General features: G+C 45.2%; 1 protein-coding gene across 14 annotated transcripts in view; it reads left to right on the top strand.

Moving 5' to 3' along the window:
* ZMYND8 (zinc finger MYND-type containing 8) overlaps window positions 1-17319 on the top strand; it is a 111370-nt gene that overhangs the window by 33247 nt on the left and 60804 nt on the right. For 10 of the 14 annotated variants that reach the window (XM_087959314.1, XM_087959320.1, XM_087959315.1 and 7 more), the window contains one exon: window positions 15092-15162. The exons of 2 other annotated variants lie outside the window; for them this stretch is intronic. In XM_087959314.1, coding sequence (XP_087815440.1) covers window positions 15092-15162 — 71 coding nt within the window. Of the gene's footprint in view, window positions 1-11237; window positions 11413-15091; window positions 15163-17319 lie in introns of all 14 variants that reach the window. 2 more of the 14 variants (XM_087959325.1, XM_087959317.1) reach the window with 1 other exon arrangement.

Raw genomic sequence — 17319 nt, forward strand, 5'->3', positions numbered from 1 at the left:
AATATAAAATGACAGCAAATCCCACTCCTTACTAGCACTAATGATGTTACCTAGTTTGGTAATAAAATGTCTGCAAGAAAACAACCAAACTCAAAGGGCACCAGACTCCAGGGCTTCCTCTTCACTATGTTAAAGAGTTGAATAACTAGCTGTTTCTGAGTTAGTATGGGTATGAGTCTTCTGTTGATCCATAATTCCCTCATACGTTTCAGATATCCCTACAATTAGGTTTACTGTTGTAGTAGTATTTCATCATTTCTGAGTTTTCTTGTTTCTTTTATGTATGGTTTGTTCCAGTAGCCCATTTATCATTATTGTTCTACGTTCCCCAACATTTGGTGCAGACCTTGTTAATTAAGTCAATTTCTAATTGTGGTCCATGTCACTCTCTTATTCGAGGTAGGCAGGTAAGCGTAATGGAACCTTTGCCCAAAGACCAGACAGGATTCTAATCTTGGTCTCTTATATAAAATGGGGCACTCTATCCACGATGCCAGGGGTCTCCAACCTTTTGGACCTCAGGGACCACCAAATTCATCATTTTAAATCCTGTGGACCAATAATATGAATTTTTTTAAAAAAATTCATATTAGTTTTAAAAAACTAAAAAATCATATTAATTTTTTTAAAAACCATCTTTGTTCTGCTGCTGGAGGATGCAGCCCATCTTCCAGCAGCAGAACAAACTGCAAGGAATCTCAGGGCCCAGTCATGAGAAGTCACATACTCCTGGAAGATTGGGAAGAAATCTCTGGTCCGCTGGCCTCCCACTCTGGTGTACCTTGGCAACTAAGTATTTATCTCTGCCCCTTCTTTCCTGTTTTGTCTGCTGGAACTACGCAGGGGGACATCAACCTAGCTTGACCCTTGGGGCACTGTGTGTCCTGACCAGGCACTTTCTCTTGGGTGGGAGGCCCAAGAGAAAGTACCTGCTCCAGGCACACAGCCTTCCAGGAACCTCTTTTGTATTCTTTCTTTTAAGAAACTTGGTCAATCTGAGTGAAGGAAAATGAAGATGGGGAGATTGACAGTGATGGGAAAGTCAGTCCCATATTCCAGAGCTGAAGTAGCCACAGCTGCTCCTGGGTGACCTCTTTAGTCAGTCCTGAGACTACTACAGCTCTGGAATATGGGACCAGCCTATTTGGGGAGGAAAGGCAGCACTCTGGCTGAATGGGGGGGGGGGGGGCAGGGGGCAAGTGGGGACTGTCCTGGGGGGGCGAAGTTGGGAACTGTGGGGCAGAGCAAAGGGAAAGGAGGGGTCTTTTTGGGGAAAGAGGAAGGATTTAATACTGCTGGGATTCAAAAGAAGCCACACAATGTCTGGGAAGGTCTGGCTGAGGAGGAACCAGCTTCCCCTCAATGGAAGAAAAGCAGAGCATCCCCCATCTAGTCTCCTGTCATTTTCATATCTCCCCCAAGTCAGAAGAAACCTCTCTCTCCTTCACCAGGTGTGGCTGCCTGGAGTTGGGGGAGGGAAGGAGGGCCGGGCTGCTTCCATCCCTCCCTTTGCCTGCACCTTCCAAAGAAACAGAAGAGTGGGCAGGGGGGCTGAACTGAGAGACCTCGGGGTAACTGCCGCTGGGAGAAGCAGAGGCAGAAAGGGGGCTTTGCTGTCCTTGGGGGCAGTGCCCCTCGTCCGCTCCTTCAGGGGCTTTTCAGCAGGCAGCTGCCCGCAGAAGGACCCGCCACCCTCAGAGGGCTGGCCAGTAAAGGCCGGGGAAGTGATTAATTGGGGGAGGAGAAAGTGAGGGCTTCTCCTCCTACCCTGGGGGCAGGATTGAGAGAGCTCAGGTCTGTGGCTGAGGAAAAGCTCCAGGCTATGCCGGGGCTCTTCCAGCCTCACCTGGAGGCAGGCAAGGAAAGGGGGGGAGGCTGACAACTTCAACCCCCCCCCCCCCCAAGAGGAGAGTTGCTTCCCTCCAACAGCCTGTAACTTTGCACCACCACTTCTGCTGCTCCTTGCCCGGAAGGGGAGCCGTGCGCCGTTTCCTCCCCGCCCGATGGTTGCACCTCCCAAGCACTGCTTCCCAGCTGCCCACCTCACAGAGCCCACGGGGGGACCGAGAGAGGCTCCCCCTCCAGCCAAACTGTCAAGCGCTCCTCGAGAGAGTGAGACGATTTCGCAGATAGCTTGGCTGCCTGTTAGTGGAGAGAAGTATCCAGAGTCACTCTCGTATCTCGAGAGCCTGGCCAAAGTTTTCTGTGCCGCTTCAGTGAGCGCTCAAGAGACAAGAGTTTTCAGGGAGCTGATTTATGGACAGCAGAGCTAGGGTTGACTCCGGCTGCTTCTCTCTGCACTACTGATGCGGCTTACCAAGACCCAAGCGGCAGGAGACGAAGGCTGCCTTGGGGCCACTAGCTGCTGCAAATATATTGCAGCGAAGGCAGAATGCTGATGCTACGCAAATGCAAGTAGTCCTTCACTCTCGCACCTTCCAGCCACGGCCGCTTCAGCCTATTGCGCTGTACCCACCCCCAGCAATAGCACCATTACCTCGTTCCAGCTGGTGAAGGCTGTGCACGTGCCAGCCCCTATGGCAGAGATTTCCAGCCCCACCACGGGCCAGTCCAATATTCCAGAGCTGTCGCAGTCACAGGACTGGCCCTTTGGTCATCTCAGAGCAGCTTCTCCATGGCAGGCCAGTGCACCCAGGTGGAGGAGCTGCTCTGGGATGACCAAAGGGCCAGTCCTGTGACTACTACAGCTCTGGAATATGGGACAGACTTTCCCACCAACGTCAGCAAACCACCCTGGAGCAGATTGTGTTCCCACGCGGCCCAGATTAATGGCTTTTGGGACGATTTCTCTGTGGACCACCTAATTTTTTTCGCTGACCACCAGTTAGCGACCACTATACTATGTTATCTATACCCTCTCCCCAAACATATATTGGAGAGCCTGGTAACCCATTTGCACTTCTTGGTTCTAGTCAACTTATTTACGAAATATCACATAGATGTGAAACCACTTCTGTTTCTGCATTCATTTGGTTCTATTATGAAATGTTTATTTTAATAGTTAAAAATGGCATGTATTATCTCTTAAAAAGAGTTGGAATGGCTCTTTTTGAAACATAAGAATTTTCATAATTTTGAACACTGTAGGAGGTAAAAAGAGTAGATTAAGGCAGAAATATTTTTTTCTATCTAACTATATTAGTCTCCCTCTCCAAAGCACATTTACTATTTCAAAGAAATATTTAGATATATTAGAAATTAATTTAGAATATATCACACACTTTGTATAAAAATGGTAGTAGATAGCTTCTGTACCAAGATGTTTGGAGGACCATATAAACCAGCAATCTCTTTAAAAGTAGATTATGGAAGGCAAAAATGTTTATTTTTCCATGAATCAGTATTAGACTGATCGTGTTTATAATTTAACATACTCATGAACAATCTCATTATTGTTTAAAAATGCAAATAAAACTTTTATGTGGGATGATAAAATATGGAACAAACTGTACATTGTAGAAGAACCCTGAGTGTCGCTTTGATTACAGAATACCAAGTGAGGTAATGAGTTCAGTTGTAAAATAGTATGCTCTAAGCCAGCAGTCCCCAACCTTTTTGGCACTAGAGACTGGTTTCATGGAAAGTGGGGGAATGATGGTTTCAGTTTTGCTCACTTGCTTGCTGCTAACCTCCACTTGTGTGGCCCGGTTCCTAACAGGCCACAGGGTTGGGGACCCTGCTCTAAGCAAAGTAATTCTAATACAGTGTATGCAGTGGTGGGCTGCTGCATGGTCGCACGGGTTTGGGCAAACCCTTAGTTCTCCCATGAGCTGTTCAGAGCATCTAGTAGTGGGAGGTGCTTCAGTCTCTGCATGTGTAGGCTGGGCTTAATTTGTGGAATGCTCCTCCACGGTACTCCTCCCCAGCGTTCCCCAGTTTTTGCTCAGCCTTGTGAGAGATAGGCAGTGCTTGTGATTCTTCCTTGGCCGAAACAGGAAAAATTCTTTCGTTGCCAGCAGGTTTGACAGTTAATCAGCTTGTCTTTAGCCTTCTATGCCATTCCGATTTCTCAAGTTGGCTCGCATTGTAGAGATCACAGCCAGACAGGTCCAACTTAGGGAAGCGCCAATTCATGCCCCAAAGCGGCGGGAGGTTTTTCGGTGCTGCTCCGCGCCCCCTCCCCACAGCCGATATTTCTGCCCCTGCCATTTCGACTGATTGCCGCAGCGTTTTCTTTTAATCAATCAGCGGCGTGAGTTTTCGCTCCAAACTGAGTCGTATCGCTCTCCCCCGAACCCCATTTGGAGTGGAGGATTCAAACACTTGGTACCTTCCACCCTTCCCTGCCGCTTAGCTTCATAGAAAAAGCCATCGGAGGCTATTCATTTACAAGGCGGATTTTGCTACTGAGGAGCGCGCCAAAAGATTGACGGCCGGAGGCCATCTTTTCTTTCAAGACCTCGTGGCCGCGCGCCAATATTCATTCTTGTGCTGTATGAGGTAGCTCTGCTCAGAGCAAAGGTTCCCTTCAGATATTCTGGGAACCATTATACCCTCGTCTTGGTTTGTTTTTCATTCGAGGCTATTCTTACATTTAAATTGTTGTCTTAACCCTCACAGCCCAATTAACCCAGCGGCACAACAGCGAGCACCCAGGCCTGTGTCCGCCTGTGCAGGGAAGCTGTTGAAGGCCTCTACCCTTATCAATCTGGGCCTTTAGGCATTTGCAATTTGGCTGTTTGGCTTTGCTCTGCACGTAACATTGTGCCACTTAATTAACATTCTTATACTTATTATCATATATATATATATATATATATATATATATATATATATATATATATATATAATAGTAATACTAATAATACTAATAATAAATTTCTCTTCAGTATAATATTTTAATTTCAATAAAATATTATTACTGAGATACGACTCATTTTAGATAAGTATTATTAAAAAAAAAAGGGAAAAGAGGGCAATAAAACCATTATCAGGGCAACCGGTCTATCCTCAGATCAGGCCCCTGGGCGTGCCAACCGCCTTCACAGTATTGCATTATATAACAAGCATACTGCAATTCCAATTTGAATCGAAATGGCAGACGGTAGCAGCTCTCAGACCTCATCCTTGAAGGCAAAAGCCAAATCTCAACACAAACCTAAGCAGGCTAAGGGGAATTCTAAAGCCTCAGAAAGGGGCCATAAAGGCGCCATAAAGCTTTACAAAAACAGATAAGCGCACCCGGGAGGAGCACAATGTCTCACAGGACTTCTCCTCCTCCAGCCCAGGTCCGTCTACCTCTTCCCACCCTCCTCCTCCCCTCTCATCCAGGCGCAGCTTGGCTCCCCAAGGCCAACAGGCTCAAGTGCCTGGGACACCGACCACGCGAAGGGCTCCCGAAGCCACATTCACTCCGACGGCTGCTGGTCTTCGTCAGGGCGACAGTCTTACTGAGGAGGTTCCAGAGAGGATGAAAGCCTGGATGGAGCTGGCAATCCGCCAGGGAATCACAGCGGGGCTTCAACACGCAGTCATGACCAGGGAATATCCTGTGTTCACCGATCATGATTTCCAATTGCTGAGGTCATTGACCAGGTCGGAGCAGCACTATACCCAGGTACATTTGCAGGGGGAGGTCCCCCTCCAAGGGCCGACGTAGGAGGAGGAGGAGGAAGAAGAAGTGGATCAAATTGATCAAATGGAAGAGACTGAATCAGGATCAATACATGATAGTGAGCCCCTGTCAGAAGCAGACCCCTTAGAAAGGGGAATGTCTGAGGATGAGGGCCTTATTCCTGACCAACCTGTTTTTACAGGCTTATTCCGCCCACAGCTTTTCAGATCTCTCTTGTTTAAGGCAAAAAATACTGCATGCCTAAACAAGTCGACCCCTTCCACCACACCAACTCCTTTGGAAGAGGGACCAGAGGATCTGATTTTCAACCAAACAGTATTTGAAGCAGAGGTGGTCCCAGTTCCTTCCATGTTTTCGGACCTGGTACAGAAGCAGTGGGCCTCTGCAGCGGTGTACACAGCCCCCACTGGATATGACAGGAAATATTTCAATTTGGCCCCTGATTTCTCAAAATTATTGAATACTCCCGAGGTAGATCAATCTATAGTGGGATTAGCATCCTCCCCCATTCCCAGTGATGCACTGGAGGCATTAAAGCCAGAGGAAAAACGGGCCGAGCTAGCACTACGCAGAGCTGATCAGTCTGACGCGTGGGCCATCAGAGCAGCCACAGCCGCCTCCTTCTTCACGTGTTCGTCTCTCAGATGGCTCCGCCTCTTACAGGAACATGTCCCTAATTCTAACCTTAGAGCGCACCAAGATATTGCTAAACTCATTGCTGCTGCTGAATTCTCAGCTGATGCAATTTATCATGCAGTCAAGTTTTCAGCCAGGGCCATTACTTCACATGTCACAGTGCGACGCTTGCTATGGTTAAAACATTGGCAAGCCGACTTTAAGCACAAATGCAAGCTGGCTTCATCCCCAATTGTGGGAGACAGACTCTTTGGCCCTTCCCAGCTCTAGCTTCCTCATCGGTCATACCACCGAACGCCGAGAATGCACTGAAGGTAGAAGACCGAAAAGAGGAGACGCCTGTGCCATCAGAGCATCCACGATGGCATCTTTTTTCACATGTGCCTCTCTGAGGTGGCTGAGGCAGTTGCAGGGCAGAATTCCACCTGAGGACCTTAGGGTGCATCAGGATCTAAATAAGATAATAGCTGCAGCACAATTGACAGCAGATGCCATGCGCACTGAAGCCAAATTTTCTTCTAGGGCCATTGCCTCTTCTGTAACATCACGTAGATTCCTTTGGCTACGAAATTGGCAAATAGACTCCAAGAACAAATGGAAGCTGGCGTCAGCCCCCTTTAAGGGGGTGAGGCCTTTTGGGGGGTCTCTGGATCCTTTTTTAACAGAGACCAGAGACAAGTGCAAGATACTCCTTTCTCGGGAGGCGCTTTGATTATCGGCCTTCACCCTATTTCAGGAGGCCCTCCTTTAGACATGGGGAGGCTGGAGTGAGCTTTCCCCGTCAAAATAGGCCCTTCTTCCAGAAATCTTCTTCTCAGCCCGATAGAACGGCCTTTGGTGCCAGAAGCCGTCAAGAGGCCAGAGGGCTTTCTGGGGCTCTGGTGGGCCCTTTAGACGCAACAAGTGACACCAGAGACATCCATCCCATAGGGGGTCATCTGGGTCTCTTTTGGCAGAAGTGGGAAGAGACCACAACGGATGCTTGGATCCGGGCGACTATACGATCAGGACTTTCCCTGGAATTTCTTTCCTCCCCCAAGAGCCTATATGTGCTGCCCCATCTCCAGAGACCCAACAAAGAAGGCACTCATGGAATCAGCGATCCAACATTTGCTGGATATCCACACCATCTAGCTGGTTCCAGGGAACCAGAGGGGACGAAGGTTTTATTCAATTTGTCGTCCCAAAGGCCTTGGGGGGGGGGGCTGTTGAGCAATTCTCAACTTGAAGGGGCTCAACAGGCATCTGATATACAGAAGATTCAAGATGCACTCCCTCCACTCAATCCTCAAGGGAATTTGGGAGGGAGACTTTTTGGCTTCGGTAGATCTGATGGAGGCTTACCTCCATGTGCCCATCCATCCAGCCCACGGCCAGTTTCTGAGGTTTTCCTATGGCGGCCATCACTTTCAATACAGAGCTCCTCTGTTCGGCCTGGCATCAGCCCCATGGACATTTACCAAGCTCCTGGCAGCTGTATGGGCATACCACAGGTCCATACCCCAAAGGATCCAGTATTATCTGGATGACATCCTGATAGAATCCTCTTCCCGACCTCAGGCGGAGGAGGATCTGATAAGAATCAGGATACTTCGGGAGCACGGGTTCTCGATAAACCTTGACAAATGCCATCTAGTCCCGTCGACTCGTCTCTTGCATTTGGGGCAATCATAGACACTCTGGCGGGGCAAGTCTTCCTCTCCCAGAAGCATTGGGACAGCATAAGGGCTGTGACAGATTAGATCCTGTCTTCCAGAGAGGCCTCTATCATATTGCTGTCTCAGCTTCTGGCCCGCTTCCATGCCCGGACTCTGCAGTGATTCCTGTTGCCCTATCAGAAGGTGGGCAGGGGCAACTCAGCAATGAGGGTTTGATTGCCACAGGCAGTACTTCCTCATTTCACTGGTGGCAGTCCCAAGCCATGGATCAGGTGTATTTGTACAGGGAGCCCCAGAGATTTTTCATCACCACCGATGCCAATCTGTATGGTTGGGCAGCTCACCTAGGAATCCAGGTTACCCAGGGACACTGGTCACAGGAGGAGCTCGCCCACAACATAAACTGGCTAGAGCTCAGGACAGCCCGCTTAGCTCTCAAGGGTTTATAGCAGGAGGTATCAGGGAGGTATCCTTCTCCTCATGGACAAAGTGGCCACCAAGGCCCACATAAATTGCCAGGGGGACATTAGCTCCAGATCCCTGATGCAGGAGGCGACTCAATTGTGCCAGTGGGTGCAGAGACATCTGTTATCGATATGAGCAGAACACATCTCGGGGATTTCCAATGTGCAGGCAGACTGGTTGAGCAGGATCACGGTCGACCAGTTGGAGTGGTGACTGCATTGTAGTCTGTTCCAGGAGATGTCGGAACGGTTTGGCTGGCTGATTCTGGACCTCTTTGCCCCTCCAGAAAACACACAACTCCCAAGGTTTTTGCAAGGTTTCCAGCACTGGGGACAGAAGGGGTCAACGCTCTCAGGTGCAGGTAGCCCCAGGGTCTATTGTATGCCTTTCCTCCCCTCCCTCTGATCCTGGGACAATCAGAAAGGTACTGTTGGAGAGGGCGGAGGTTTTGTTGGTAGACTCTTACTGGCCCAGGTGACTGTGATTTGCTGATCTGATAGGCCTGTCATTCTCCAAACCTTGGAGGATTCCCCCGGAAAGAGTCTCCCTCAGCCGGGTCCAATCAAACATCCGGAGCCAGAATCGTTCCAGTTGACAGTCTGGCACTTGAGCGGGGGCTCTTGAAGTGGGAGAAGTTCTCCAAAAAGGTCATTCAGACAATACAGGCAGCCAGACGATCTTCCACGACCAGGATATACGATGCCACGTGGAAGATATTCTGAGGTTGGTATGCCAGCCACCAATTGGATCCCACTTCAGTGTTGGAAGCAGATGTGTTGGAGTTTCTGCAAGATGGTTTGGACAGAGATCTCCCCCAATACCTTAAAGAGGCAGGTGGCAGCTTTGGCCTCAGTGCTTTCATTCGAGGACTCTTGCCCAGCACCCCAGGGTGAGAGCATTCCTTCGCAGAGCCATGAATTTGAAGCCACTGGTGGTTCACCGTTACCCCACTGGGAGTTGCCGAAGGTCTTGCAGGCACTGACTTCTTCTCCATTTGAACCTTTGCGTGAAATTAGTCTGCACCTATTGACGTGCAAGGTGTCGTTCCTAGTGGTCATTACATCGGCAGGCATATCTCAGAGTTGGTGGCCTTATTAGTTAGAAAGGACCTTTGTGTTTTTCATGTGGACAGGATGGTTCTGCAGTTGGACCCCACCTTTCTACCCAAGGTGAATTCCTTATTCCATCGCTCACAGGAGCTGATTTTGCCTGACTTTTGTCCAGAGCCTAAACATGCTCTGGAGAGGAAATGGCACACCTTGGATGTCAGGAGGGCCCTCTGCATTTACATCAAGCAAACCTCTTCTTTCCGGAAGTCGGAGTCCCTGTTCGTCTCCTTTCAGCCGTCAACTTTGTGCTGCAGGGTGACGCCTTCCACCATGGGTTGCTGGCTCAGGGCCTGTATTGCAAAAGCCTATGAGCTGCAGGCTCTTCCTGTGCCCAGGAGAATCACCGTGCAGTCTACCAGAAGTGCAGCAACTGCTGCAGCCTGGGCGATGCAGGCATCGGTTCAATTTGTCGAGCTGCAATGTGGTCATCTGCGACACCATTCATCAGACACTATAGGATTGATTCTTTTGCCTCTGTGGAGGCAGCCTTTGGCAGGTGAGTCCTGCAGGGTGTACATGTAGAGGTGGGGACTTCAGACCAATTCCTGCCCGTAGAACAGCCAACAGCCAGCTTTGGTATGTCCCATCCTGGATTCTCCCTTCGGCTCAGTGGAGAAGTTGGTCCAATCTGACAAGCCTCTCTTCTTGGGGAGTCGAAGGGAGAATCCAGTCCCACCCTGAAGTCTGTCTGGTCAGAGTCAGGAGAGGGACTTTCATAGAGAGGACTATCTTTCAGAGGACGATGGACAGCGGTATTCACTTCGATTTCGTTCAGAACTGGGGACTGTTACCAGGGGGCGTGTCCTCAGAATTCAACTCAGTCTGTAGAGCAACGAGGCTAGAGACAACCCAGCCTAGATTCTCCCTTCAACTCCCCGAGAAGAGGCGTGTCAGGTAGGACCAACACCTCTTCTAATCACTAGCTGGGCCCGCCCATCCACCCTTGTGCTAACCTTTCCTTATATAACTAACTTTCTGGCTTGTTCCCCCTGCCCATGCTGCTTAACTGAGTTCCGTGCTGCCCCTGCTGAACTTGCCTGAGTTGGTAATGTTAGTGCAACCCACCTAGTATATAATACTATTCAGTCATTTTTATGCTATTTGTATAAAAACTGGGGACTATAATAGATAATTTATTAGCAGTATTGGTTAAATATGCTATAACATTAAAAACATTAGAAAGAATAATGAAAACCGAACCATATTCGTTCTTGGTGTTATATTGGGAGTTCGTTTGGATTTTCAGAATTATGGTTTTCGAGAACTATAGAAAGCATTTCTTCTCTTAACCATTGTTTTATTTTTGTTCAAAACCAGCTTTTGTATAAAAGTCCTGGTTATCATAACCTAGGGCTCTCCATTACATATGAAGAGGAAATGGAACATCTTAAAGTTTATTTTTGTTAAAGCGGGAAAGTAATAATTTATAAAGCCATAGGCAGATGTACAGACATACTTATTTTGAGCTTCCCAGAAACATTCAGCTAACTGATCCTGAATAGAGAATTCTGTTGTTTTTTTTAAATGAAATGCAGCAAATTAGTTTTTATGACATGATTTTTAATATACCTGCTATGTTTGTCCTATGTAAATGTTTCTGACATTTAGACAGCTTTATCAGGCACATAGACATTTTCTAATTATGTTTTCTAATACTTGAGCTTCAATATCAATTAATACTTGATATTTCTAGCTATTTCTTTCAAGTTTAAACAATCTGGAAAGCAGGTTGCTAAAGCTTAAAATTTCTTTTTTATTTGTTTTTGAACTTAGATTTATAGATTTTTACACTATAGATAGTGTAGATGAATGGATGACTCCAGATGACTGGAGGAGAGCAGAAGTTGTCTCTGTCTTCAAAAAAGGGGTAAAGGAAGATCCAGCAAGTAACAGAGCTGTCAGTCTGACATCGATACCTGTGAAGCTTCAAATCATAAGAAATCAATCTGTAAGCATTATAAAAACTATTTGTTAATCACACAAAACCCAGCATGGGTTTGTCTTGTCCATTCCAAAAATTCAGCAAAGTGTTTGAAAAATGCCTGGTGGGTGACATACTGATTAGTAAGGTACTGAAGTGTGGATTAGATGAAAAGAGCAGAAAAATAGCTGGCTCTGAAACAGTACTCAAAGAGTGCTTCTCAAAGGTCATTACAGAGAGATACTAGTTAGCATACTTCAAGGAACAGTTCTTGATTGTTGTTAAATATTTTCATTAAGAGGCAGAAAGAGTACTTTTCAGACTTGCAGAAGATGTAATTTGGGAAGAATAGCCAATATCCTAAACAAATTTCAAAACGATCTTGAAATTTTTCAAGTAACAATGGAATTTAAGAAATAGGTGCAAAATTTGGTTAAGGATGCAAAAATCTAAATGCTCAGGTATAAGAAGGAAAAACCTGACTTGACAATTGTATCTATGAAAACTTTAATTAAAACCAGCAATGTGATTGGCTCCAAGGAAATAAAGTTGTTGCTGTTATTGTTATTTATTAAATTTTGAGGCCATCTGATTCCAGAACAAGACTGGGCATGGGCAGCTTCTCCTTGAGTCAATGGGAGAATCCAGGTTGGGTAGTCTCTAGCCTCGTTGCTCTACAGACCGAGTTGAATTCTGAGGATACAACCCCCTGGTAATGGTCCCCAGTTCTTCACTTAGTCTCAGCTCATTCAGACAACCCTAAAAGGGCTCTGAATTATTTGAGATTTGGAAGAATCATTCTACTCCCTGGATTTTCCTAGCGTGTTGGATTTTCGAGAGAGGTTTGACAGCTGTCCGACTTGGTCGGCTCAGCTCCTTTGGGTTTTTTCCCCGCATTTTTTGTATTTTCACACCTTTTATTTTTCTGGTTAATTTATTTTCCCTTAACCATATGCATATCCATAAAACATGGTTCACAGTGGCTCCATGGCTACCCTATCCCAAGACCTGGCAGAAGAGCTACATTTTAAAAACTTCTGGAACATCATCAGAGTGAGAGCCACCTGAGTCTGATAGTTTTATGCTGTTTCATGGAAATTATAATTTTCATAGTAATAACTATTGTATTATGCTAGGTTTTTGTTAGCCCCTATTTCAAATATTGTATCTTGTTCTTTACATGGGATGTTAAAAAAGTTTCAGAGGACTTGAAACAAAAGGGTAATGAAGATTATCAAGGGACTAGAAATTAAGTGAAACGTGATTGAATGAGCTGGGTATGATTAGCCTTCAAAAAAATACATGATTTGGGGGATAGGATAGTCATCAAATAGATGAAAGGATGTCACATAGAAAAAGTTTTTTTTTCATTCCATAATGCAGGACACACAGAATTTAAGTTACAGGAAGACAAATTCTAACTGAATGTTAGGAAAAGTTTTGTAGCAGTAATAATTTAATACTAGCTATCCAGATGAGCTATCTACACCCATACATTAAAATTCTGCATTTAATTTAGGATGAGATGTTTTAATTTGAATTCTTGTATCAAGCAAGGGTTTGAACGTTGGCATAAATGGCTCCTTCCAGTACTAGAATTCTATGATTCTAATGAAGGGAATTTATATGTGTTCCAGGATAATGTTGCAAAATCCAATTCGGGTCAGTCACTATGCCCAGAGGTTTAGTCACTTTCGGACTCACACTGGAGCCCATCTTTAGAGAACTTCTCACTATTAAAATGTGTGCTTAGAGCTGTTTTATGTATTGCATTTATGTGGTGCCTGGTTGTGTGTGGCTTTTTAGTTGTTGATTGGGTATTGATGGCTGACTATTAAGTCTTTGGCTATTGTATCCTTGTGCTGCCAAGTCTTTGGCTCTTAAGTACCTGATAAACTGGTGGTAAATCTATGATTCTAAATTATACATTTTTAGATAGTACTTTTGTGTAAATTTAAATATTAAAAATAGTGACCATAGAATTTCAGTCATGTCCTTGAATTATATAAAAAATTATCTAGTTTGAGATGAATGTTTATTGATGTTCAAGGTAGTAAAACTAAAAGCAGATTGTGAAAAACTCCAAAAGGTATCTTCTGACTGGGTAAATGTGTTTCAGAATGGCAAATAAAGTCGAACTTCTGGTCACAAATGCTTCTGACCATGACCAAATCGGGTGACAAACATTGGTCGCGAACAAATACTCGAGTGGCGCTCAAACACAGCTGCACCAATTTCCCCTTCCGCACCGATTTCCCCTTCCATGCATGCGCAGAATTGTAGGCGCATGCACAGTCAGTCTTGCTTCCGGTCAAGACCAAATCGGGTTGCGACCAAAGTTATGGAATGGATTACGGTCGTGACTGGAGGTTCTACTGTAGAGTTTAATATGAGCAAGTATAAAACAATGTATGTTTGCACAAATAGGCAAGCTTTAAGTACACATTAGTAGGATCTGAATTTACTTTCTGCCTCTTATTTTATATAGCTCAACATGACATACATACATACATACATACATAATGCTACCTCCTTCTATTTTCCCCATAATCCTGTGAAGAAGCCTGGCTGAGATAGAATAACTATCCTAAAGTCACCCAGCCAGCTCTGGTATGGGCAACATTATCATTTCTCTGGAATCCTGCCCTTATAAAAGAGCATATCCATATCATCTGATTTCAGCTTCAATGTATTATCTATTATGCAATTTAATATTATTCAAAGGAGGCAGACCATTTCCTGAAAATGTTATCAGCACAGTGATAGCATTGATCTCATCACCTCCCCTAGAGTTATGATAATGGTAGCCAATATGTATCTTTTAAAAAGGGAAATTAGACAAGTTTATCGGGCTACTCATATTCCTTTTTATATTGATGACTCTTTACTCCCTTATAAACATATCCAGCATATGTTAAATTTTTGGAAAGTGTGTGTATTAATACTTTCATTGTTTTTCTGTCTCTAGTTAAGAATTAACTAGAGCTTTTCAGTGAGATTGTCTTTTTAAACATTTGTTTTTGTTTTACTGTGAAAAAAAGGAAATTAGAGGCTTGACCTTTGAAGAAAAATGTTACTTCCACAATTATAAATTGTATGTGACTGAAAGCAACACAAAGAAAGATCATGATACAATACTTATTGTTTTGTCTTCTCCCAAAGATGCTTTTTCAAGAGGCGCTTGATCTCTCTGTTTTTTTTTTTCTTTGAAGATGTTTCGCTTCTCATCCAAGAAGCTTCTTCAGCTCTGACTGGATGGTGGGGAATGAAAGGATTTATACTCCTTGCAGACAGCTGGTTGTTTGCATTGTTTTAGTGAGTTGTTAAGGCCACTGGAGGTTTATCTGTGTTATCCGGGTCACCTGAGTATTGATGACACAGATAAACCTACAAGTGTCCTTAAAACTCGCTAAAAGAATGCAAATGACCAGCTGTCTGCAAGAAATATAAATCCATTCTTTCCCCACCATCCAGTCAGAGCTGAAGAAGCTTCTTGGATGACAAGTGAAACGTCTTCAGAGAAAAAAACCAGAAAGTCCAGTTGCCTCTTGAAAAAGCATCTTTCGGACAACCATGATCTGGATGACTGAGATTCTTCATGGACATGTTTTGTTTTCTCTTTCACTTTTAAACTGTAATGAATATAAATATGCGAACATCAAATGAATATAAATATGTGAACATCAAAATTTCTCTAATTTTACAGCTTGGCTGAAGAAGAAATAAAAGCAGAGCAGGACGTAGTGGAAGGGATGGATATCTCCACTCGATCCAAAGGTGTGTAAAAACATTCTAAGCATGAATTTCTCCCATGAGCTGTTCAGAGCATCCAGTTGTGGGAGGTGCTTCAGTCTCTGCATGTCTAGGCTGGGCTTAAATTTGTGGAACGCTCCTCCTCCTCCACCGGACTCCTCCCCAGCGTTCCCCAGTTTTGGCTCAGCCTCGTTGTGGATAGGCAGTGCTTTTTGTTCTTCCTTGGCCGAAACAGTAGTATTACTCAGGTTTGGATATAGTCCAGTTTGTTTTTTTCAGGCTTTTAGCCTCCAAATCACTTTACGATCTCCCGACGTTAGCTCTCTCTATCTGGTCGTCTGAGATCATTTGCATTTTCAGGCAGCGCTGTTTCGTGTCCAAAACGGCGGGCGGCTTCGGCATTACTCCAAGCCCCCCCCATCTGCTTGTTCTACCCCCTGCCATTGTGATTCCGCATTGCCTTTCTTTATATCGGCAATAGCGGCGTGGGCATTTTCGCTCTCATCCGAGTCGTATTGTTGAGTTTCCCCCTCAGAATGCTGTCTTGGTGTGGAAAGCAGTAAGAATTCTTTCCACCCCTTCCCCCGCCGTTCCTTTTAGCCACAAGGAGAAGCCATCGGAGGCATTTCCCCACGCGGCTGGAGTTTGTTGCTGGGAAGCGTGCGTGCACCAAAAATAATAGCCATTATTTTTGCCTTTACCTTAAAAAAAAAAAAAAAATGCATGGCCGCGCTATTTGTAACTCAAGCTGTGTGAGGTAGTTTTCCTTCCCGATCAGAGGTTTTTCCTTCTGATAACCAAAGGAATTATTACACCTCGTTTTCTTATTAGATTCGAGGCCATCCATGTATTATTGTTGGCTTAACCCTCACAGCCTTACCCAGCGGCACAACAGCGAGCACCCAGGCCCGTGTCTGCCTGTGCAGGGAACCTGTTGAAGGCCTCCCTTTATTATCTTGGCCTTTCAGGCGTTCTTAATTTGGCTGTTTGGATATTCACTCTTATCAAGCTGTTTCTCTATTAATATATGTGTGTGTGTGTGTGTGTGTGTGTGTGTGTGTGTGTGTGTGTGTGTCTTTGGTTATTCGGGTTTTCTCCGCGTAAGATTGGAAGTATCTGGCACGCTTTGATGAAGTCTCATTCATCACTTCAGGCTTCTGTCTTCAGCTCTGAGAAGCACAGAGCTGAAGACAGAAGCCTGAAGATGATGAATGAGACTTCATCGAAACGTTGCCTAGATACTTCCAATCTTACGCGGGAGAAAACCCGAATAACCAAAGATCCACATACAAATACCCGCGAAAACCTCAGAAAACGTGTGTGTGTGTGTGTGTGTGTGTGTGTGTGTAGTGACTTTCATTCTTAATAATAATAATAATAATAATAATAATAATATATTCAGTATTAATATCTTAAGGAAAGATATTATTACTGTGATATGATTCATATTATATATACATATATCTTAATTGAAAAAACAAAACAAAAAACAAAACAAAACAAGGGGATAAGATATTATCAGGGCAACTAGTCCCTTCTTGGATCAGGCCCCTGGACGTGCCAACCGCCTCAGCAGTATCGCTTTGAATAACAAGCATACTGCATCTCTTTCAATTCAAAATGGCAGGCGGTAGTAGCTCTCAGACCTCAACATCAAGGGTCAAAGCTAAATCTCAGCACAAATCCAAGCAGACAAAAGGTCATTCTAAAGCTTCAGAAAAGAATGCCAACAGGTGCCATAAAGCATTAGAAAAGCAAATAGATGGGTGTGCAAGGGAGGCACACAGGGCCTCACAGGACCTTCTGCCCCCCAGTCCAGTACCGTCTACCTCTTCCCATCCTCCTCCTCCCCTAGATCTCTCCCTCTCATCCAGACACAGCTTGGTTTCCCAGAGTCAACAGGCCCAGTTACCTGTAACACAGACCACGCAAAGGGCTCCTGAAGCTACATTCACTCCGACGGCTGCCGGTCTTCGACAGGACGACATTCTTCCAGAGGAAGTTCCAGAGAGAATGAAGGCATGGATGGAGCTGGCAATCTGCCAGGGAATTGCAGCAGGTTTTCAACATGCAGTTCTGACCAGGGAACACCCGATAACCACTGACTATGATTCTCAATCTCTAAGGTCGTTGACCAGATCGGAGCAACACTATACCCAGGTACACTTTCAGGGGGACATG

This window comes from Notechis scutatus, chromosome 3 (assembly GCF_049901735.1).
Source record: "Notechis scutatus isolate UNSWTSFEM ecotype Mainland chromosome 3, rNotScu1.2, whole genome shotgun sequence".
Classification (NCBI taxonomy): domain Eukaryota; kingdom Metazoa; phylum Chordata; class Lepidosauria; order Squamata; family Elapidae; genus Notechis; species Notechis scutatus.